The sequence below is a fragment of the Python bivittatus genome, unplaced genomic scaffold (genome assembly GCF_059951505.1).
Source record: "Python bivittatus isolate LINGU-HERP-01145 unplaced genomic scaffold, Pbiv_v1 ctg000960_np1212, whole genome shotgun sequence".
Lineage (NCBI taxonomy): Eukaryota > Metazoa > Chordata > Lepidosauria > Squamata > Pythonidae > Python > Python bivittatus.
In genome coordinates, this window is record NW_028277124.1 from 8319847 (window position 1) to 8343000 (window position 23154).

General features: G+C 38.2%; 1 protein-coding gene across 23 annotated transcripts in view; it reads left to right on the top strand.

Annotated features, from left to right (window-relative positions):
* CXXC5 (CXXC finger protein 5) overlaps nucleotides 1–23154 on the top strand; it is a 238351-nt gene that overhangs the window by 77884 nt on the left and 137313 nt on the right. For 2 of the 23 annotated variants that reach the window (XR_015794241.1, XR_015794242.1), the window contains 2 exons: nucleotides 4126–4261; nucleotides 12506–14611. The exons of 17 other annotated variants lie outside the window; for them this stretch is intronic. Coding sequence is in view for 1 of the 6 variants with exons in the window: in XM_007436466.3 (XP_007436528.1) it covers nucleotides 12506–12550 (45 nt within the window). In the remaining 5 variants the exon portion in view is untranslated. 4 more of the 23 variants (XR_015794240.1, XM_025172054.2, XM_088131522.1 and 1 more) reach the window with 4 other exon arrangements.

Here is a 23154-nt window from a genome sequence, read left to right on the forward strand (position 1 = left end):
CTTTGACCATTGACTCAATCCTGAATCTGTTCAAGTCTGTGAATATGGTGCAAGTATTTGCAAGCACACCAAGACTAACCCAGCCCTTGAGCACCAGTCATAGCTATGGTACTCTGCAAGCAAACAGATGAGTAAGTCTTTGATGAAAGGCCGTAATTTGGAAAAGTGGATGCCAGTGGTATTCAGGAAAAACATAACCGTTTCAGGCAAAGATTAGTAGAGTAGTTAAAATCTAGCAAAATTTTAATATTGCCATACACGAACTTTATAAAGACCAGACAGAGCCTCAACTAATGTCAGGACATTAGTATAGATCAGTGTGGCATGAATAAATATTTCATTTCAAACACTTCTGTTTCTCTGCCCTGAAGCTCTTTCATGTCTAGTCCAAATTGAGCTAGCAAAATTGTTTATCCGTGTTGCTCAAACTACACACTGCTGTCATTTTCAAATTTGTTCCCTGGCTGCTTATCCCTTTTTATGTCCAGCAATAACAACATGCTCTTGGCTTTAATGTACGTTAAGTTCTTTGCCACATGTTTCATCATATTCCATCTTAAGAACTTTGTTCTAAGAACTTTAGCACTAGATGCTTTAAGATTTCTTGATGTCCAGCTTAGTCTGCTGATTCTCTCTTAAAATTCTGCAGGCCTAACATTCCGCCTCTTAACATTTATCTGGCACTATCCCTTGATTGCTTCAAATTTCTCTCTAAATCGCTTCTTCTTATTGGCTTGCGTTGTCTGTTTTACACTGTAGATACCTTTGGAGCTGATACCTATTTTTGAGATAGGGAACACAACAAATCATGTACAGATAGTTGTATATAGACATAAAAATGTGTATTAACTATGGTAAACCTATTAGCATGGTCCCATTAAATTACGTGCATATTGGCTATTTGAGAAAATATATTTCTAAAGTGTCATTTCTTTGTTGCTTTTGATCAAAATATATAAAAACTAACACAAGTCTTGGGGTAAAAAACCACTAAAGCCTTCCCAGCAATAGTATTATTTGTTTATTTTATATCTTGACTTTCTATCCAGAGGGTACTAAAGGTAAGGCACTGTTACGTCTATGTTGACTCTGCTTTAAGGATCAGTAGTCTAATAAAAACATGCAAAGAAAATGCTGAACTCTGCAATTCTCCAATAAAGTACATATATGCAACGTATAGCTATTCCCCTATGAAACATTTATTCAGCCTCAGATAGAAAGATAATATAAAATAAGATAGTGAAACACTTTCCTAGAAACTCCAAATATTAGTTTCTGTGTTTTGTAGGATCAAAGAAGAGCCAAAGTCTGCTTATATGCATATGCGAGCGCGTGCCCCTTTGAGATAAATCTTGAGAATGTTTGTTTGAAGTAGTAGTTCACCCATAGAACAGAGGTGGTAATGGACAATAGCAGGCAAATGTAGTCCTTTGTTTAGCAAGTAAAATGCTAAAGCAACCTCCTTTGGGAAGTCATTCTAATGTTTGCATTCCTGATGAAGCATGCAAAATTATATTGCAGCTATTTCCTTGCCCTTTGCATCTTAGTTTTTTATTAAATATGGTAACATCTAGTTGTAGTTACCATATTTGTCTGAGAAGGAGGTTCAGAAGGCCCAAAATTCATTAAAAGTAACTTTTGTTTTATCTTGCAAGGCAGATTTATTTCTGTATCCAGATCTCACTTGGTCTTCATTTTTCCTGAGTTGTTCCTTTGTTCAGTATAATAGCTCTATGTGGAAAGAACTTGCACCCTTCTGTACAACTGAGGTAATAAATTTGAGAGCAGATTAGGAATTGTTAAATTTAAATACTGTGAAAATCATCATCCCCAATTAAAGAGAGTTAAAATATAAAATGTGTGAATTCTTGGGAGTGCTCGGACCCTTTGGCTGGATCCACACTTTGCATTTAAGACTTAATCTGGTTTGTATGCTTTTGGTTTAGTGTGCTGTATGAAGCTGGCAATTAAGGGTTTTAAACCATAGCTTATGGTTTGCTTGACCCCTACCATTATGACTTATTTAATTAGCCATGGTTAAAAAGAACCATATAATATGCGTGCTAAGTTTTCCTGTGCATGCTTACCTGCTTTTTGCCACATGACCACTGATAATAGTGCCTATTTTAATTGCCAATTTATGTTCAGCTGAAAAGTATGCAAAACTCTGCACTTCCATGTTTCATGCATTTGTGAACAAATTACAATGCTGCATGATGTACTTGGGGTAATGAATATCCAGTGGAGGATATTAACCTATCCTGCTGATAGCATATTGCTTATCAGTGGTCTTTTGATAGCATTAATCATATCAGAGAAGGACTGAAAAAGGTGAAGTGCACTGCCCACTGATTATTTAGCTTGTGCAACAAATAACCTGCTGCATCTTTTATTCCTGAGCTGAGGCATAGTTGTCCTATTCCTGAGCTGTTCCATGCTAAGTATTTTGGTCTTGAAAAATGCAAATAATCTAAATGGAAAACATTTTGGACTCAAGGATGGTTTTGATGTTTACAGCTTAGCAGATACCTATTTAATGGATGAAAAGAAGCGTAAGGGGGTGGGGTGGGTGTAGTGGGTTTTGTATTCGGGATTTTTATTCCTGTAAGCCGCCCGGAGTCACCGTGAGTGAGTTGGGTGGCCATATAAATTGCTTAAATAAAATAAAATAAATAAACAAATAGAACAGAAAGTTCTTTTCAAAGACAGACCATGCACTTCCTCCACCTCTCTGCTACAAAGTAAAACTATTTCAACAGGGACCAGCCAGATGCCTTTGGAATCTCAGAAGCAGGGCATCAAGATATTCAGAGCATCTGCTCTTCAGAGGCCTACTGCCTCCGTATATGGAGATGGTCATTTCAGTCTATATATGACTATTAAAGAATAATAGCTATCTTCTGAGTAGACAGTGCCCTTTATCATTACCTTTGAAGTATACTAAATTTGTCCAGTCGGTGACTCCCAGATGCTTGGAGTTACACTTAGGTTCGTACTTCAGTGTTGACCATTCTGGGAACCCAAACATCTAGCAGTACCCAGGGATGGGAAACACTGTACTAGGGGTTAGCTAGTTAGTACATTAAACCATAATGCCAACAAATTAATACACTTAATTACCCTTATTTGTGATTCATGGATGACCCATTTCAGTATTTATTATACCTAACAATCTTTTTTTTTTTTAATGTAATTGAAGTGCAGGCTCATATGTGGGAAGAAGGGAGGCCATTCTCAAAAAGAAGTCAGAATACTTCTGCCAGTAGAACTTAGAGCATTTCTATATTTGACTCAACTGATGCATAAAAAAAGAGGGGTAAGCACTGTGTTCTGAATGTGTAGAGAAGGAGAGAGTAGATGAAAATGGTGTAATACCTTCACTTGTCTCATTTTAAATCTCATTTAAGGAAATTCTAGTCATAGGATCTTCAGACTCGCAGAATGATCTTTACATTGCTGACTAAATCAAGAGCTTTTTACAGCAAAAAGCTGTTTGTCATGCTTCTTCTCTTAGCTGGAAATTGAATTCCTTTTTTCTTTCCTAGGTTTATCCCAATTTGGGTAGCAATTACGATATATAAAATGCTTATTCAAAATCAGAAGTATAATTAACAGACAACATTTCACCCTTTTAGAGAGCTTCTTTAGAATTGAAACAGATCTAAATGTTGGGACAATTGAACTCTCAACAAATGTTTTAATAAATACTAGATTTAGACTGGCCTAACAGAGTTTTATTTACGAGTAAACCTCACTGAATTCAGTGGAATTTACTTTTAAGTTTACACACATACACACAATCTGGCTTACAGGCATACCAGACCAAAATTATTACCGTGTTTCTGCATATATGTTTGAATATGTAACGGATGGTTCCTTGCTGCTTTGGCAGTGCAACAGGGCAAAGCCAGATATTTTATCTGTAAAGAACTGTTTTTAGGCAATCCATGCACAGGTTTTTCTGACAGTAAAAATTTTGTTCTTTGAATCTATGAACACATTTAGAATTTCTGTCCCCTTATTTTAATTTTTGAAATAATATGTGATAATCTCTAGATGCTTCATAATTATTTGCACAAATATCATGTCATGCTGTTAACCATATTCTATAAATATTCCTAAAAGAGTTGGTAAGTGGAATTTACGCAAAGAAGAATGCGCTGGAATCAGTGCAAACACAATTCCTGCGGTCAATCCTCACTGCACCCAATGGAACAGCGAACGCCTGGTTAAGACTTGAGACAGGAATGCCACAATCCAGGTAAGAACCTGGAGGAGGAGGAGGAGGAGGAGGAGGAGGAGGAGGAGGAGGAGGAGGAGGAGTTGGGAATCCAGTTCTTTTCAGCTGGCCTGACTCCTCTATTTGTTATGGATCACTTTCATAAGGCTGTAGAGCAGAATTTGGCACTATACAAGCTTTCCACATCATTCCTAATTTCTCTAGAGTACAATCAAGCAGAACATCTGATCACTCAGTTCCAGGCTGAAGTTAATAGGTTGCCCCAGTATGGCAAAGTTGGATAAATAGAGGCATTTGGGAAACAGCAAAATATTTACAGAACCTTCCTTTCCCCCGGCTTAAGATAGCATTTTTCAAAGCTAGACATAATACCTTAACATCCACATGGAGGCAGATACTCCAACACCCTGTTACTCAAGCGCACCTGCCCATGTGATGACAGAGATTGAATCCATAACTCACGTATTACAGTGTAAATTTTACAGAGAGATTAGGTCTACTTAGAATTGTGCTCTGGTGGGCAGCCGTACAAATCTTTAAATAAATAATAAATAATATTCTGCCCTTAATATGTAGGCCAGACAACTTATATGTGAATCATCTAGAAAATTTGAAACCTTTTATTAGTTGCTCAGTAGTCAAATTTTGTGTTGCTGCAATGAAGACAAGGCAAATAACTGGTTCCAGGAATAGCCGCTTCTGATTTGTTCTCCACTTTGGATTCAATATGCAGATTCTGCAGTTGTGTTTTAGGTGATGTGCGTTTATACTTCACAGATTGTAGTATTTTAGACTTATACAGTTTATTAATACATGTCATAGTAACTTATGCTACACTTTTATCACAGAGGCTCCGCTACGCTGGTATTTTACCTCATCCATTTAATTTTACTTTCATGTATATTTTGTGAGTTCTTGACTGAAGAAACACTACTACTACTAAAAATACGTCCACACTCAGGATTTGATTTTACTTTTTTCCCTTAAAAATAGGCCCATTTATATTTATGAAATTGCAGTTTGAATTTCCTATTAAGAATATTATATGTTTAGGATAAGCTCTTTTTGGTCCCCATACTTCACACAAATGGGGTTCTCTGCCTTACTGTTTTTTAGCTGAGTAAGGTGTTGTAGGAAAAAGGCCCTTCTTCCATTTTCCTGCACATGCTTGGGAAGGCGCCATCCACTATCTCATTTCCTTTTGACTTCCACAGTGATAATTGTGAGTGGCCAGTTTGAGAAGTAATTCCTTGTTTTGCATTTTTCCATCACTTATGTCTTATATTTTTTCCAATTTATATAATTGTTACTTTATCCCATCCATTCACATTTCTGGTGTCCTCTGTCTCCCTGTGGCTCTAGAGGTCTCATTTCATAAGGGTCTTAAGTATAGAATCCAGTTACCCTCTTTGGACAGATGTTCTCTTTGCCTTGTATGTTTAGAGGACAAATGTATGATGCTGACTGCCATGTTCATGAAGCACCAGGTGTTGGGACTGGCAAAACATCCTTCAGGATAACACTTCTGCTGTGGCATCTGCAGTAGATAACTGTTCCTACAATATAGAAACACTTTTCTAAACTGGACATTAAGTTGTATTAATACCCTGCAGCCCCACCCCTACTGTCAACAACTTTTATGCAATTGACATCAGTTTTTATTGTTGTTGAGGGTGACAGTACTCATACGAATTTATTCACTTGCTTGAAGTACAAAGGAGTCAGCTCTGATGAGAGTGAGCCTCACAAGAACAAGAAAAAAGAAATTTAAATTTCACAGTGCAGCCAGTGTTACGATAACTAATGTTGGTCTTGTCCATTATATTCCTTGCCACTTGCTTTTTCATTCCTTTAATGTTCTGAAGGTCTTGCTTATAAAGAACAAGGTTTTCCTGGTTGTAATGTTGGAGGATAAGACTTGCTATGCTGCTAGTCTATCTATCCCTTTCCTTCATTCACATGAAGTTTATAGGTTTGACATGCTGTTATTCTGTAATCTTTCATTCATTTACATAGATAATGATATGGATTCTTAAGCCCTGAGGATTCTTGTTCTTGCATCCATGGATCACAATATGAAACTAGTTGCTTCCATTATACATATTCATCCAGTTCTCCTTACTCTTGGAAAGTGCAAGAGTACTTATTATAATGAGAATGATTCAGGATATTTTCAGCATTGTGCTTATCCTATGTATTATTACCTTGTCTCACTTTTTGGTTGGGGGATTTGCTGGCCTTGTGGCAAATCTGTTTACTTCCTAACATGACTGTGGCTTCTCAGATGCAGTTAATTGTGGCCCAAATGCAACCATGGTACGAAATTCAATTGTTTATGAGCCAGGGTTGTCCAGTTTTTCAGTTAACACTGCTGTTGCGTCCGTGGTTTCTATTCTGTCATTCAAGCAATTACCACTTACAGTATTTGTGCTGTTGTCCTTTACTGTCAGGCCCACTTAGTGATGAGTCTGCATTCCACCACTGGGTCAGTAGTTTTACAGATGGTCCTCGACTTATGACCATTTGTTTAACAACTGTTTGAAGTTACAGTGGTGTTGAAAAAAGTGATTTACGACTGGTCCTCATACTTATGGCTGTCACAGCATCCCCACGGTCACATGATCAAAATTTGGGTGCTTGGCAGCTGGTGTGTATTTACGACATTACGTGGTTGCCATTTGCAGCCTTCTCAGGAGGCTTCCAACAAGCAAAGTCAATGGGGAAAGCTGGATTTGCTTAATGACCATGTGATTTGCTTAATGACTGTGGTGATTTGCTTAACGACCACAGCAAAAAAGGTTGTAAAATCGGACACGACTCAATCACATCGCTTAGCGGTGGAAGTTCCAGTCCCAATTGTGGTCGTAAGTCGAGGACTACCTGTATGATTATGAATGCACATTTAATTGTTTATAAGCATCATCTGTATTCTCTCACTAGAACCTTGGCAGATGGTAGTACTACTGTTAAAGGTAAGCATCAGTATATAGAGCAAATTATTTGGATGATTGCTGTGTTCAGTCTTAGGACTCATTGACTGTTCCTATCTAAAGGATCTGATCTTTGAGATGCTGCATACTGATTTTTCAGTTTTGGTATTGAGCCCTATGCTTGCTGCACTTTTGTAGATAGTGACAGACTTTTGGTAGAAAGCCTCCACAATGCCATCTACTTTGAAAACTTGAAGGATCTGGGTAGAGTCTGTGATGAGATCTGTAACTTCTTTTATCATAAACCACAGTGAAATTGCATTGTGGTAGAGACAAAAATTGAATATCATGGGGCAAGAACTTTTTTCTATTAGAGCACATTTTTTCCAGATCAACTACCAGATGTGCATAGCATAGTACCATATTTTCTTGTGGGAAAAAGTTGTAGCTTTCTACCTACTTGAGAGCCTGTTTGGTGTAGTGGTTAAGGGACCAGGCTAGAAACCGGGAGATCATGAATTCTAGTTCCACCTTAGGCATGAAGCCAGCTGGTTGACCTTGGGCAGGTCACTCTCTTTCCGCCCTAGGAAGGAGGCTATATCAAACCACTTGTGAAAAACCTTGGCAAGAATCAAAAATTGACATGAAGGTGCAAAATAAACAAATACATAAATTCAGTCTACTTACCCAAATCTCAATATGTGTCAGCATTCATTTTCCATGATAAGTCATCCAAGGTGGCCTGTTGACAATTTACCTAACTAAATATCTAACAGATTGCTCCATGAAGGGGGTTTCATGAACCATAATTGTGTTCTTATATATGGTGTTTTTCCCTGTGGTTTGTTGAAGGATGCATGTTTTAGGATATATCAGGATCATCCTTTAAATGCATAGGGCCTTTTCAATGAGAACAAATGAAGAAATGGCCTGAATTCAAAAATGGAGAATTACTGCTTAGTACATTGGTGTCCCACTTCCTTGTTCCTTTTCTGCTTAATGCCCTACCCTTGGCACTGAAACTTTTATTTGCAAATCATACCACAGTTCTCAAGAACAAATCAGCCTACAGGTTCTAATGTTTATAGACCCATGTTTAGGTTTGATCCTATCTTTAGCATCACTAGAGGGTTTCTGACTATGGCAGGCAGTGTTTTTAATTCACTGCCATCAGATGGAAAATACTTCTAGATTGTATCTTGTAACTTTTTGCACTGGTTGGGATTCTATCATTAATGATCTCATCTATGAACATTTTGGCAGCCACCTTTTGACTTGAAGAGATTGGCAGACAAAATTGACATCCAAGGATTGGTAAGCATAACAGGTGCCCATTGTACTTACCTTCATATTTCTGTTCTCATCTATCATTGCCAGGCCAAATTGTTCATAATAGGAAATCATTTTTCTTAGTTTGGTGCATCCCTTGGGCTTTCTGCAGTGCTTGAACTTTCATGAAATGCAGGGTACCCATTGCTGCTCACCTAAGCTTTCAGTGAGTTTTTATTTCCCCCTGTATTAATGTTTAGACATCATCATCATTCCGTAGACATCTATGAAAACTCATTAACCTCCGAATGGTAAGCAGTTACAGTCTTACCACATTCCTCCTTTTCCAAATTTTAGGCCTGTGCGTCAACCAGCAGAACATCCCAACTTGAAATACTCAGTTTATTTGAACACTTCTGAGCTCTGTTTTCAGAAGAGTCTTCCTATTGCACAATGAATGATTTTGCTCTGATATCTACAGATATTTGAAGTGCCTGTAGCCATTGTAGGTGACAAAGACAACCAGGGACAATGCCTGTTTCCATACCTGGACCCTTCATTCCTAATATGCATCTTCAGATTTGGTGTACAATTTGGGGTTTTTCCTAGACTGCTTGAGCAGATAGCAGCCATGGTTAGGAGGGCCTTTATAAGAGCCATCTTATGTGCCACTTGTCACATAAGACAATTCATTGACCAAGAAGCCCTATTTACTGTCACTTAAGCTTTGGTCACCTCCTGTTGGTTATTTGCAGTATATTTTACATGGGGCTGTCCTTGAAGACTGCTTGAAAGCTACAGCTGGTCCAGAATGCAGTGGCACAGGTAAATGTGGGCTTACCTCTCTACACCCATGTAACACCTCTACTTTGTGAGCTGCAAGGGGGCTTCTGTGTGCAATTCAAGGTGCCCATTATTATCTTTAAAGCCCTAATTGGTAGAGGGCAGGCTTATTTGCAGGACCACTTATCTCCAGTTATTTCTGTTTGTCCCACAACGCCTGAAGAGGTTGGAAAGGTCTTCTCTATCAAACAAGGTTGCCTAATGGGAGCCAGGAAGCATGGCTTCTCTTGTGGCAGCTGCCTACAGAGCAGCATACTCCCTGAGATTCAGATGGCCCCTACCCTGCCAGCCTTTCACAAGGTGCTAAAAAGCTGATTCTTCCCTCAGACGCTGAGCCGGACTGTTGGGTGAGCCTGTCTTGATGTTGTGGTTCTGTCTTTTGAATCACCCTGAGCATAATGTGTTGTTGTTTTTAATTTGTTCATTATTTCTGGTTGTTTTTAATTGATTATTAGTCCTTCTGAGTTACATTTCAAGTGGGCAGCCATATAAATCAAATAACTATCACTCTGTTTCTGGCATGGCAGGCTCAGTTTCTGTGTCAAACTCTCCAGTGGTGGCATAAGATGGCACATCCTTTTGTTGTATTTGCATTTGCCCATGGAAACCATTTAGGACTCAAATGATAGTACATCTTTTCTAAGATGTGTAGCAAATGGCCACCAGTTTTGGATCTGCTGAATTTGGTATAGAACAAAAAAGATTTGACATGTCTGTCTCTTCAAACCTTTAGCTGTTTTCAAATCTAAGGAATCTTAAATCATGGTTTTAGGGGCTCGTGGACAATGCTGTATATTGGCCAGTTAGTTCAACATGAAAAAGAGAATGTACTCATTTATCCTCCTTCGTATCATTGTCAACTTGTGACAATGGTGTATCCTGTGATATATTAATCACATAGTCCTTAACTTCACCAGTGCTCACAGCTACATCCCCAGTCATTTGAGCCAAACCTTGTGGTTGATAGCTGATTGCAGGTCAGTCTATTTACCATGAGTGTAACTTGCAACCAATATGGTAGCTAAACAGGGAGGGAACGAGGCTTCCAGGAAAATACCTTCCTAACTTGTTTGACCAATCTCTCTCTATTTGTCTCCCTTACTTGGCTAACAACAGTTGTCTCCAAGCTATGTTAGGATCCCCAGAATACATTTCTGTCACCACAGAAGACAAACTTTACAAGGACCAATACTGGATTAGTAATAGATGCTTAAAGTAGCCAAGGCAGGGCGAGGAGCCAAATTGTGAGCCTTTTGGGGCTTCACTTTTTCTTGAGGATGGGTTCCAGGCACTAGTACCAATTGCATTTCACTGTCTAGATTCACTTTGATTACACAGTATATCCCATTTTTCAGATAATGTTTACTGCTGTAATAATGTGCATCAACCAGAAGATATTCTTTGCCTCACCTACTTACACATGCCTTTTTAAAAAAGGTGAATAGTATATAACCTTCTTGAGTACCAGTATCCATTTTGTAGGCAATTTGATCCTGTCTACTTTGATGGTGTGGGATGGGGAAGAGAACCCTCTCTGAGGCTATGGCTGTATCTTTGCTCATCTATGAAAGTTGCTGCTTTGGTAGCTTGGCTTTCAGTGCTAATAATTTGCTAGCTTGCATGTCATTTTCCCCTTCCATTGTTTCACAAAATTTAAAATACAGCACACCATTAACACATATCTATGTAAAAATACAGAGATATCATATGTATGTATTGTTACATATGTATGTATTAATGGTGTGCTGTATTTTAAATTTTGTGACTTGGTCTTGGACCATAAATAAATAATAATTTGTTTCGCAGGGACTACCTATTTCCCCCCCCCCAAGATGTCTTTTATGCCTAACGTATGTCTTGAGTCTGAGTTTTATGTGACTCAGGATGCCTTACTTTGTATATTTTTCCCATCCCCCTTCATGCCTTGGGAAGCATCTCTTCATTGCCTTGTTGTTCAGCAAGTCTTAGCCTGCTGAATTCAACACATGTCACTTTTCTTAAAAATCTGTAGATTTGGGCTATCATACTGCCTAAAGAAGGATGTCCCCTCTCTGCCCAAGGAAGAGCACTGAGTTGTGAGCACCATGTTCTTCCTTGCCTATGAAGGTGACATATCCTGTTTCTCAAGGGATTCACTTGGAAGATTAGATTGGATCACTTAAACAACTTTTTTTGTCACCAACTCTGTGTAAATAAGTACACTGCTTTAAAAAACAAGAATAACCCCCTTAAACATTCTGTGCCTTCCACAGGCATTCAACTTTTTTTTGTTGTTGTTGTTAGTATTGCATTTCATGGTTGCCCAGATTAGTGGCAAGAATTAGGATATCATAGCACAAAACTTTAGTTTTGTCTTAAGTGTTATTTTATGCACATCACTAACTTCATCAGTCGCGTATAGTATAAGGATATATGTCGGTAGCATGTTCCAAATGGCATCCCATATAATCTTGGCAAACCTCATGATCTGAATTCAGTACCTGTAATTCTGCCTAGAAATCTGGAGAAATTGGAGTATTGATAAATACTTATAAGAACTTACCCTCTTCTCATTACTTTCTCACTGCTGTCTTGTGAATTGAATTGCCTTCATTTTCCAAGGACATATTTCCAAATCTGATGCTGAATTTCAATAGTTCTGTTTTCACCAAAGCAAGTTGATTTGAACAGAAGTCCATTCCACTGTAAAAAGAGGACTAACACACATGTAGGAAGATTTAAGGGAAACAAACCTCAGGAGACTTAACTAGAAACAGAAAATTCTTCTCATGGCTGTGTGAGTGACAGCTTCTTATTTTTGAGGTCATATAAGAAACACCAATTTTTCTATTACGTCCTATAGCAGTTCTTGAAAATGTTGAAATAAGGTTTGAGGGCAATTTGCATGTGGATAAGTGGTTCTTTTAAAGTTATGGAAGCTCTGCAGTCGATTGTTGGTTTTGATGAGGTGCAGAAACCTAGTAGGGTAGGAAAAGAGTACTAAGAAAAGTTACCAAGGAAACTTGGATAGGAGCAGAAGGTAAAAACAATTAAATATGGGAGGGAAGGAGGCTACATATGAACACTAGCTCAAACTTCAAATGATAGGGAACGCTGCCGTTGGAATATGCTGCATCCTGTTTTAGTGCAGTGAATGCAGCAAAAAACTGAACTCTGTCCTGGGCTGGTTCTTCTCATTCTTGCTCATCACGTGTCCCTATTCTGTTCTCTTCTGTCTCTACAGAAAGTGATGCTTCCTACAGGTGCTGCATTCCGATGGTTTCAGTAGGAACAAGAATCCCAAAGCTCTATCCTCCAGTGCAATGTCACTGCTTGCTTGTGTTGTCTCAGGCAAGGAATTTTTTGACGGAAATAAATGGATGCGCCTATGTCTCCTTTAGAACCAAAAATATTTTCTTGCAGATTTCATTCCTGTTTTTTTTTTAAATATAATTTTTGGCATTTGTTTAACATCTTTTAAGTACTAGTAAAACAAGCATTAATGTTTTCAAAATAATTTTTTTAAAGAATCCATAAAGTATCAAGATGTAATAGAGTATGGACAATCAATCAATTTGTTTTCCTGTGTTTTGGTGTTGATGTTGTTTATGTGTGGAAGATGCAGTTCTTGTGTAGAGAATGTAAATTTACAGTAACCTTTTAAATCTAGTTACTAATAAGCACTACTGTAATTAGCACAGCAGTTTCTTCATTTATCTGATTGATTTCCATCATTAAAGAAAAATAGTGTGGCTAGTTTCTAGAATGCCTCAATTCATGTTTATAAATGAAAATATATTTAAAATAAGGTAGTTTCTTTTCCCTAATTCTACAGATAAGACAAGGTTTAATCAGCAAGATGTCTGGTCTTAAAAAGTGGAAATATACTGAAAACTGGCAATTTTTAAAAGAAAAACAAAATAATAAATTTAGGACAAATAAAATTGCATACTAGAGTAAACACAGAACTAATTGCAATTATTCACTTTTAGAAACCATTTGGAAATATTGCTGGAATTCCATTATAAGCTGTTGCAGAACCTGTGCTGAAAAAATATAGAAGTCCTTTTTTATGTTGAAAACCCTCATGTCCTGCTTTCTTACCATCTCTAATTGAAAGGCTGTTTGTAATGTTCTAGCAATTCAAGCTAAGCTGTTTTGTGAATAAAAATGAAAGCATGTTTTGTGTCATGGTTCACATCTTCATTATTCTGTCCATCTTGGGTGCATGCAAGGTTGTTTGGTTGGTTGCTTGGGTGGGGGTACCAAATCTAAAATGACCTGTTATATGTTGTTTTTTCCTATAATGTTTTCCAATGTTTGCCTTTCTTGGCCTCAAAAATATTTAAACTGAGGGGGTTTGATAATACTTCAGCATTTTGTTTCTTATTTTTAATATATTATACATGTTTAATAGTACAAATGACATAATTTTATGTTTCCCTCTGCAGTCTACATATGTAATTGATTATCTGATCATGTTCCACAAATATATGATGTACTGAATCTGGGTTTGGTATAGCCTTCTTATCACCTTGGAAGATAAGCAGTTAAACATTTAATAAATAAAATTTTGTTTAATTGGGCTACTCGGTTTTAGAATTAGAAATCCACATAGCATTTATGTTGGCAAATTTATAGGAACAGAAGATGTCTTGGGCCTTAAACCCCACGAGCTGCATGTGGCTTCAGAGAGAACTGGGCATTTGCTTGAAGTACGCTGCCAGCTACGGCATTCAAAATCAGTCGTAGGTAGGAAATATGTAGCATGGTCCAAGTTGCTCTAAAAGCTGTTGTCACTGAGTTCCCCCTGGCTGACTTGGATGTTTGGGCAAAACCTTTCTCTTTTGTCTTGCCTTGCAATTCCCTTAATAAAGCATTCCCTGTTTCAGTTTAAAAAGCACAGGTCACTAGTCACTCAAAGTTGCTAGTCACTCAAAGGACAGTCCGTAATGTTGCAGTTAAATGTTCCTTTTTTAATATTGTAGAAGCAATCATTGTACCAAGTATTAATACATTTTATATTTTGTGTGACAATGTTAATTGCAACAGATAATTGTATTTAAGTTTGTTTTGTCAATAAAAAATATTAGGTGGGTGCTGGTGGATGCTTAGAGATGAAACATACTGGGGTTTTTTTTAAAGTGCAAAGAGCAGATTACCAGTAAAGGAATGTACTATCTCAGGTTCACACGATTTGGGCAAACATTTTGCTGGAATTAAAAACTAAAGCTGCAGGACAGCTAATACTGAATTCAGGACAGCCAAGATTTTTCTGCATGTTTGGGCTACAGTATCCTTCCTAATTTTCTCTTCATAATATAAAAGCAGCAAGTAATTTATTGCTGGCAGGTGCGGGGGGGTGGGGTGGGAATCCCCATTATGCAAGTTTAACCAGCTTTTGCCTTAAAGTCCAGCTCTCCCAAATCACTTTGGAGAATAAACAAGAATATGTTGCCACTTTTCCTGAACCATGAATCACAAATGTACATAGATCTATAAAGATGTAGGCAGTGAAGAGTAAAATTTTGTGTGGTATCTGGTAGGCTTTTGTGGGCCTACAGTTCACTGTTCCTCCACATTTATAATTCTATTTGGATTGTAGGAGAACATGAATAAAAGCTACTGTGTCCCAGCTACTGGAATTAAAAACAGACAAACTAGAGTACTGTATGAAATAGTCCAGCACTGTCAAATTAGACTATGAATTCTAACCTGAATATTAATCCTGCTCTGAAATATTTGAACATTAAAAAAAATCTAACTGGTACAATCAGATTATAAATAAACTTATAATGAGGCACAGTGATATATTGTTTCTAGAATTAATGCCTCTCAACAAGCTCCTTGAACTGATAGGTAAGCTACTCTGACCAAATGAATGTTGAGTAAAAACTGTTGCAAAATCAGTTCTGCAAATCAGTTCTGGTACTATTACTGGTACTATTCTGGTCTGCCTTTTAAATGACTCTGGGCTTCTTGGTACCCCTTTTAGAAAGAATATTTAAATTTATATTGCTCCTAATCAGAGTGTATTAATTTCCTCTTATTTAGAAGTACACAGTTGCAGTAGCTCTGATACTGTCGTTTTTCTTCATGGTCTTCTACAATCCAGATTGCTCGTTTCATGGGATACCTGCCCTTCCTCTTTACTGTCCACCCAATGTGCCAGACTCCCTACTTCTGATAAATATATATAGAAGGTTGTGGCAACTGTCAGCAAAGACTCCCAATTGCGTCTTGAAAGGCTCATGGGATTCTTCGGAACATTGGTGAGACCTTTTCTGAGACAAGGAAATCTCTTGCCTCTCTAATGCAGGTCTTCCCCTTCTGTCCAACTATAGGTAGACCTCTGAGAGAAAAAGGTATGTAATTTTCAGTGTGTGTGTGTGTGTGGTGGAGCACCCAACTTTCATCTGTGGTACAGAAAACAGGATGGATTTTTGCCCACAGTGTCTAAGGTAAAATAGATTCTGCAACTTAAATTTACATGGGGACTATCCAATTTGCTCTGGTTTTAGGATTACCCTGCAGAACTGCAATGTTTATTCCTCACCAGTCCATTTTATGAATAGTTTAAAAAGAAAGCCAAACAGTCATGCATCCAATCCCAACTTTAGTAATGCTTCCTTAAATTTGAGCTTATTGCAAGTCCATTCCGAAGCACACTTCTTCCTTGTGATAACCAGTGCCAAGATGGCATTGGAGATAGATGTAGGTTAGCTAGGCAGTTAAATGTGCCTGTTAAATACAGCACAGAAAAAAAGATCCGTTTTCCAGACCCTAGTTGATGTAAAGTTTTACTCCAGTGAGGATCAGTGTTGGAGAAGTATCACTGGAACAGTTTTAAATACAGTCCCTGTCCTGAAATCGTATTAAATGCAATCATATATTTGCTTAAAATGCTCAGGTTAGCTCAGCAACTAAACATACATCTCTTCCCTGTGTGATAATATGCTGAGAACTTTGCATGATGCACATGTATTTGCTTGTGGGTCTCAGGCTGTTTAAGGAAGTACATCCAAAAGTGGAAGATTGAAACAAGAAAGTATCATTTGAGTGCTTCATATTTTGTGCATGGTCATGAATGGCATTTATAAACATCTCAAAATAAAATGAAGGATGACATATTTCTTTTCATGGTAGTACACAAGCCAACTGCTAACAGCACAAGTTATTTTCCTCATTCAATAGGAATTTTGTACATAAAGTCATGAAGTCAAAAAGCCATTCTTGGTGTGCCCAGCATCTGATATTCAGAGGTATGCAGCCTTGGTCATTTAATCTTATTTTCAGTTTTGAGTGTGATTTCATGTGAGGTTATGATGCTGTTATTTAAAACGTCTAAACTTTCCTAAATGTGAACAAATTAAACATAATGTGTCATTCCAGGTGAGTACTCAAACACTGGAAACATTTATTTGTGCCTCATGTGCCTCAGATTCAACATGCAATACTCAAAATTAATGGTAAATATGCTAGTAGAATAGGGGAATGAGAGTAATACTCCAGTGACAGTCGCCCTAAGCAGCAACTGGATGCATGCTTGGATCCCTATGCCTGGTGCCTGTTAGACTCTGCCTCATCAGATTTTATTTTTAAATATTTTAATTAACACCAAAAAAGGGGAAGGAAAGCAAAATTCCAGCCTCTGATGCAGACTTTATTTCCAAGAATGCTCAGGTCTTGAGCAGTGCACTTATATTTTGGAATTGCCTCTTTCATTTAAAAAAAAGAAAAAAAGCTGGAGTGGGAGAAGATGTCCTATGGAAGTAGCAGGATTAACCACACCAGTTTGTCTTCTGGTAAATGGGTGCCTTATGAGCATCCAGGCCTTTGATGGTAGCCATTTTGTGAGAGTTCTTGGGATAAATAAATATTCTAAATGTGATTGTTGCTTCCACAAAGTATGGGGACCCTTCATTTATTGAGTGAGGAGGGGAGATGAAATCCCAACATATGTGAAGAGACCATGTTTGGGATAAAGCTGGTCTACAATCTACTTTCAGACTGATGTTAACTTCAGGAATTTGTGTTACTGAAATGTGTAGTGTGCTTTCCTTGAGTTCTCCTTACAAAAAGTCTACTATTTTTTTTTTTTTTGGTAATTCCTTCAGGATAACATTAGGATTCTGAATTACAGGGTGGACCAGATAGTAGGACATTTGTAACAAGATTTCTTAGATTTATTGGCTTAGTGTATTTTGTAGCTTTCCTTTTTGTCCAGCAGGGCCCTTATCTAAAATGCCTTCAATTAATATTACAATGTGTTGGGTCTAATAAAGGTGTATAGCTTGCTTAGTGACAGAGTGATTACTTGACATAAGACACAAGAAGCTTGCTTTCATCCTGTGCCCCTTTCCCTTTCAGCAGTAAGAATACCAGGTGATAAGCCTTCTGTATGAAAACTTAAGCATTGATGGTGTAGTAGGATCCAGATTTGCATAGAAAATGCATCAAGAATTTCTTTCCAGATGAAGTTCTTTCTAATCTATAAGTTTGGGGGAACACAACTTTTTTTCAATCAGAGCATAGAATGCCCAGGCATGCATGAATATATGCATGTAGATGAGTGGCAAATGCTTATATGATTAGCAATCAGGATGCAAGATTCAGTGTCATAAGAGAAATTTTCTGAATACCCCCCCCGGATTTCTGCAAATTTCCCCTTGCTGTCAAAAATATTTCTTTAAATGTTGTAGAGGTTCTGTAGGAAAACTGGTTCTTCATCTTCCAATGGTTGGGAAAATCCCTAATGATATTACTCACTGGACCCAAACTACACCACCTCTGTTCAATATCCACCAAACCTATGTCATCCTGTGTTGTATGTAAGAGATATCTTCATTGTTTGTTTGTTCATTTTATTCATATGACGCTGAAGATAGTTGGGACTTCATCCCTTTTCTGTCATGAACTGAGTTTATACCTTACAAAGATCTTAGAAATGCAGTACCTGTGATTTATTCAAAGAATTCCCCCCTCCCAAGTTTAGCAAAGGGCCAATCCCACATAGAATTGCTTCAGAATCTCCAATGCCATCCTTACAATTGCAGAGGTGGGAAGACCTAAGCAGTTAAGAGTCCAAGGACTGCCCATTTAAATCATCTTTATAACCTGTCGCTCTTGTCTTGGTGGCTTAGTGCTTCCCCAGAGGACTTCAAGGCACATAAGGAATACATGAGTATTGTAGGCCCTTTATTTTGGTTAGACAGCTCATGCTATAGATGACCCTATTTTGGAGGTGGTTCAGTCTACTGCCCTTCAGCCAATAGCCACTTCTATGGGCAAAATCATTTATGATATGCAGGCATCTACACATGCATAAGTGGTTCTTTAATAGCAAAGTAACAACTTTGTCATGTACGTGACAAGTCAATCCTTTCTATATTATTCATTTATCGTACAGAATTCCACACTAAAGTGCCCCACCCTGTTTTTAAAAGAATTTTTATTACAGCTGAGTTACAGATTTGTTCCACACTGATCAAAAAAATTATAAAGTTCAGAGATTCTGAGCCCAAGCTCAGAAGGGACTTTACTTATACTCATTATTCTCAAAGAGGGGATGAAGCTTGTGACCTATCTTGGACCTTTAACAAGTAAACATACTCATCTAGACTGTATGTTTTCAGGTGGCTATTTTAAGCTCCATCCTTCTTAAAAGCAGGCAGCTGATTTTGCCGCAAGGGATCCAGCCAACATGTACTCTCACTTCTCAATTGTGCCAGAATACTGTATGTATGTATCTCCAGTTTTCCTTTGGGGACTGATAGTAGCACTCCACTTTGTGGGAGCCCTGAAGACTCTTGGAAATAAAGATAATGTCAGAGGCTAGTACTTTGCTTTATAACATGCTAGGTTCTTATTTATTTTTTAATTAAAAGAGTATATTGGAAAATTAAGAAATTAAGCTACTTAACCATTAAAGCCCTGACACAACAGATGCATCATTACTGCCTTCTAAAGGCAGAGAGAATGAAGCCAAATACTGTTCCCAAGGGAGGACATTCCACAGCCTTGGGAGCAGTACAGACAAGGCCTTCTTTGCCAAGCCATATAAACGAGCTTCTGAGAACAAGAATGTGTTCAGAGGACATCTCCTGCAGATCAGATTCACAATGAAACAAGATGTCCCTTAGACCTTAAACTGTTATGTTAAACTTAACATGTTAAACATGTTTCACATGTTATGGCTAATACCTTAAATAGAGCTCAGAAAATGTTTGGCAAACAGTGCAGATCTTTCAGTACTCTATTTTGCACTGTGACAACTTCTGGACGCTTTTCATGGCAGGTCCTTTGCAACCATCAAGGCATGGATAACTGTCACCAAGTCTGTCTACTCGGGAATGGTTATGCTGGCACACTAGGTATAATTGTGTGAATGCACTTACTACAACTGCCACCTGTCAATTCAACTGAGAATCAAGGAGCAGAGCCAGACTTTGTCCTTTCTTTGGGACTGCAACTCCAAATTCAGTTTCCTATTGGTCAACAGCCTCTTTGACTGGATTTATTTTCCATATTTGTGTTCAGTAATAGTAGTTACTTCCTTGGATTTGGATGGCAAGAAGTAGTAGAACTGGGGGGTCTCAGCATTGTGATGGCATCCCGTTCCAAAGCTCCCAGTAGTTTTATGCAGATGTTGAAGATGCATAAAATATAAGATGGAACACCATGGGATGCCATGAGTCAGTGTTGAACAGTAGTTCCCCATCTACTGCACTGAATCATTGCAAAACAGTGTTTCCAAGGTTTAATCCTGCCAAATGGTCCCAAGGAATACCATAATCGAGGGTATAAAAAGCCACCAAAAGGCCTTTGCATCCAGTTTCCAGCATATGTTTTTTGTCCAGATGATTAAGCAGTCTCAGTACTATATTGCAACCAAAAGACTGACTGAAATAGGTCCAAATAATATCCTCTAGAAGTGTAATGGTGTTCCTTTGCCCTTTTGAAGGCTGCATCTTGCACTTGAGGATGCTGTGCACTATATTGATCAGCAAATACTCTGTGCTACTGTGTTCTATGCTCCTGTCATATAAGCAAAAAGAGGTTATTCGAGTCACTAGCCTGTGGAACTCACAAAGGGATTTATTACAGAAAGAGGTAATCAGCCCAATGGCCCCCATATGGTAGTGCCCTTTTCACATGACAATTATGCTGTTGGAAGTGCTTTTTCTCCAGCACTGCTAGTGTGCTGTCTAAAAGCCTGCAACCATGTCACTGGATCTTTGCCACAGAAACAGCCTGCTGGGTTCTTCAGCAAGGCCTTAATTCACAATGACTTCATCATAATGATCCTAGGGAGGAGTGCAGAGAAGATAGGAGGAAAATCTCTGCAATGCAGGCCATTGCATACAAAAGGAATCTGCAGAGTCGAAGTGAAGGGAAACCCCCTGCCAGTTCCGCTCCTGTCCTCGATGCTGACCATAGTTTGGTTAGAATTGGCTGCTTTACTGAAAGTGATGGCTTTGGGTGAGCAATTCAAATCACTTTCTAAAGTTCATCACCCCTTAAGTCTGCAACCTTGCTGCCCTCCTGCCAAAAAAGAATGCAGGTATATTGTTTAGTTACATTGAATGTTTTCTATCAGGCATACTTCTTATCCTTACCAGCAGGATTCTCAAACATACTGACCAAAACTCTGCTTACAAGCTGGACCTAGCAATCATTAGTTCTGGCTGCTTATTTTGTCTCTCTGCCACTCTTTTCCGGTGTCAGCAGAATCAGCTGAGTATTACTTTGGATTCAGGATAGGATCAAGCTGCCATTAAAGCCTCTCTCCTCATAGATATATTGGTCCCTGTTAGCAGGCTCACTAGACTAGCCACACCAAAGTATATAGAATCCTCATATCCCAAATATTTATAGCATAAATCTGTCTTCCAGCTATCTGAAGTCTTTGTGGGTTTTGATGCATCAGACCAACATGGCTCTCCAACCCTCAAAGTGTGTCAGTCTGCAGAGTTACTAAGACCTGAATTACAGGGCTAAATCTGGACTCCCAGAGAAGGGGTGAAATGAGTAAATTGGGAGACACAGTTTATTCTTTCATGTATTTGCCTACCAAATACCTTCTAAGAAAAGTATTCTTCCTTTTAAAATCCCCAGATTCCTTCTGAGTAGGTCCTATGATTGCAGTCAAATCAAGGAAATATTTATTCAACATAGAATTCAATTTCTGTACAAATCTTCATAAAGACTGGGCCCTTTATCAACATACAGATTTCTAGAAATGCCTTGCAATACTCAAGGAATGTGGAGCTGGTCATTCCATTTCCACTATTCTTAGAGCTTTTCTACACCAGCAATTTATAGCATGGCCAGCAATTGCTGTGGCAATAAATCAGTAATGAAGACAGGCTTTATATCACCCTAGCAATGGCAGGGTGACACTATAAATGGCTAGTGCGGAAATGCTCTTAATTAAGGAAACAATTTTGCCAAAGTACCTGGTTTTGAAAACACTACTAATTTCAAACAATGGAAGAGTCATCTAAATACTAGTCTACATAGTCCTTAGAAAAGCTGAGGTGGTTTCTCTCCACTCATCACTGATCCAAACAGCAGAATACATAATGCCATCCTGATTTAATTACTGTAAATGTTTACTGCATTTATTTGTCAAATATAAAGAAAGAATAGCCATAGTGCGTAGCACTCTTTTAGATTACAAATTTAGGCAGAACGGCATGTGTAAATTCAAACTGAATTGACAAAATTCCAAATCATTAGGGAAGGTATATATCACTGGATCGGTTTATGATTGTGAGTTAATTTTCTGATATTCTCTGTAATATCATACACTTATGCTCCATCCCAAAGCATAAAACAGGTATTAAAACAGACTCCTAAAATTCTATATCCCTTGATCAAAAAAGAGGCTATTACGAATTTCCACTACTGCAACCACCTTTTTTTTTTTTAATATTGTGTTTTATCTGCTGTATTTGATGTATTTTAATGATTGGTCTTAGTAAATAAACTTCAAACTCTTCTTCTGAATTAGTCGAGTATATTTACTTTAAGCGCAGCAGTGTCTTGCATTATTGTCCTTATATTGCAAATGGGAAGAAGGCTGAGAAAACCTAAGGCCTACATTATATAAGGCTAACTGCCGTTGCTTTTTACACACACACAGAGTTTATTTTGTTTGAATATATGGATTCCGTTCTTCCCTACCCCATGCAATTTTGGACTATTTTTATTAAGGGAGGTAGTGTGTGACACCTGAATACATAGGTGAGCAGGTGGATTGGGCAATCTTCTTAGTGGTCAAGGACCAGACAGAGTTTTTTTTGGAGGAGGAGCAAGGGCCCCAGAGCATTGGGCACTGTTTCACATAGGGCGGGAGTCAGTGTTATTTCCCCTGCTGTTTGTCTTCATGGTAAGCATAGTTTAGGGATTCAGTTACAAATATAAACAATTTCCCACATCAACACTGTAGGGACGTGCCTGCAATTTTCAGTGGCTGTGTTTGGAGGGGCCCTTAGGAAAATAAAAGGGATTAGGGCCATGTGCAGCCTAGGAATTAAAAGGTGAACCAGATGGCAGATACCTTATACTGCCCTATATTTGGATTTCTGCACATTCAGTATGCGGATACCCATGCTTTCTGCTTTCCCAGTACCCTTTCTGCCATGTGATCTGCTGGAGTTGAGATAGGAACATGTTTCTTAATCATGGTAACTTGAATTCTGAGGAAAACCATCAGATGCCACATCACAGAGGTATCTGACAGCACATCACTAGTGCTGTTATAGCTCAGTTGATTTGATCAATTCTGCTTTGTGTTCTTGAGGCTGTTACATCGGAAAGTGTTAGCTTATGCTCAAATAAATACAGTGGAGGCAGATGAATGCAAAACCTGTGAAATCTCAGATTTCG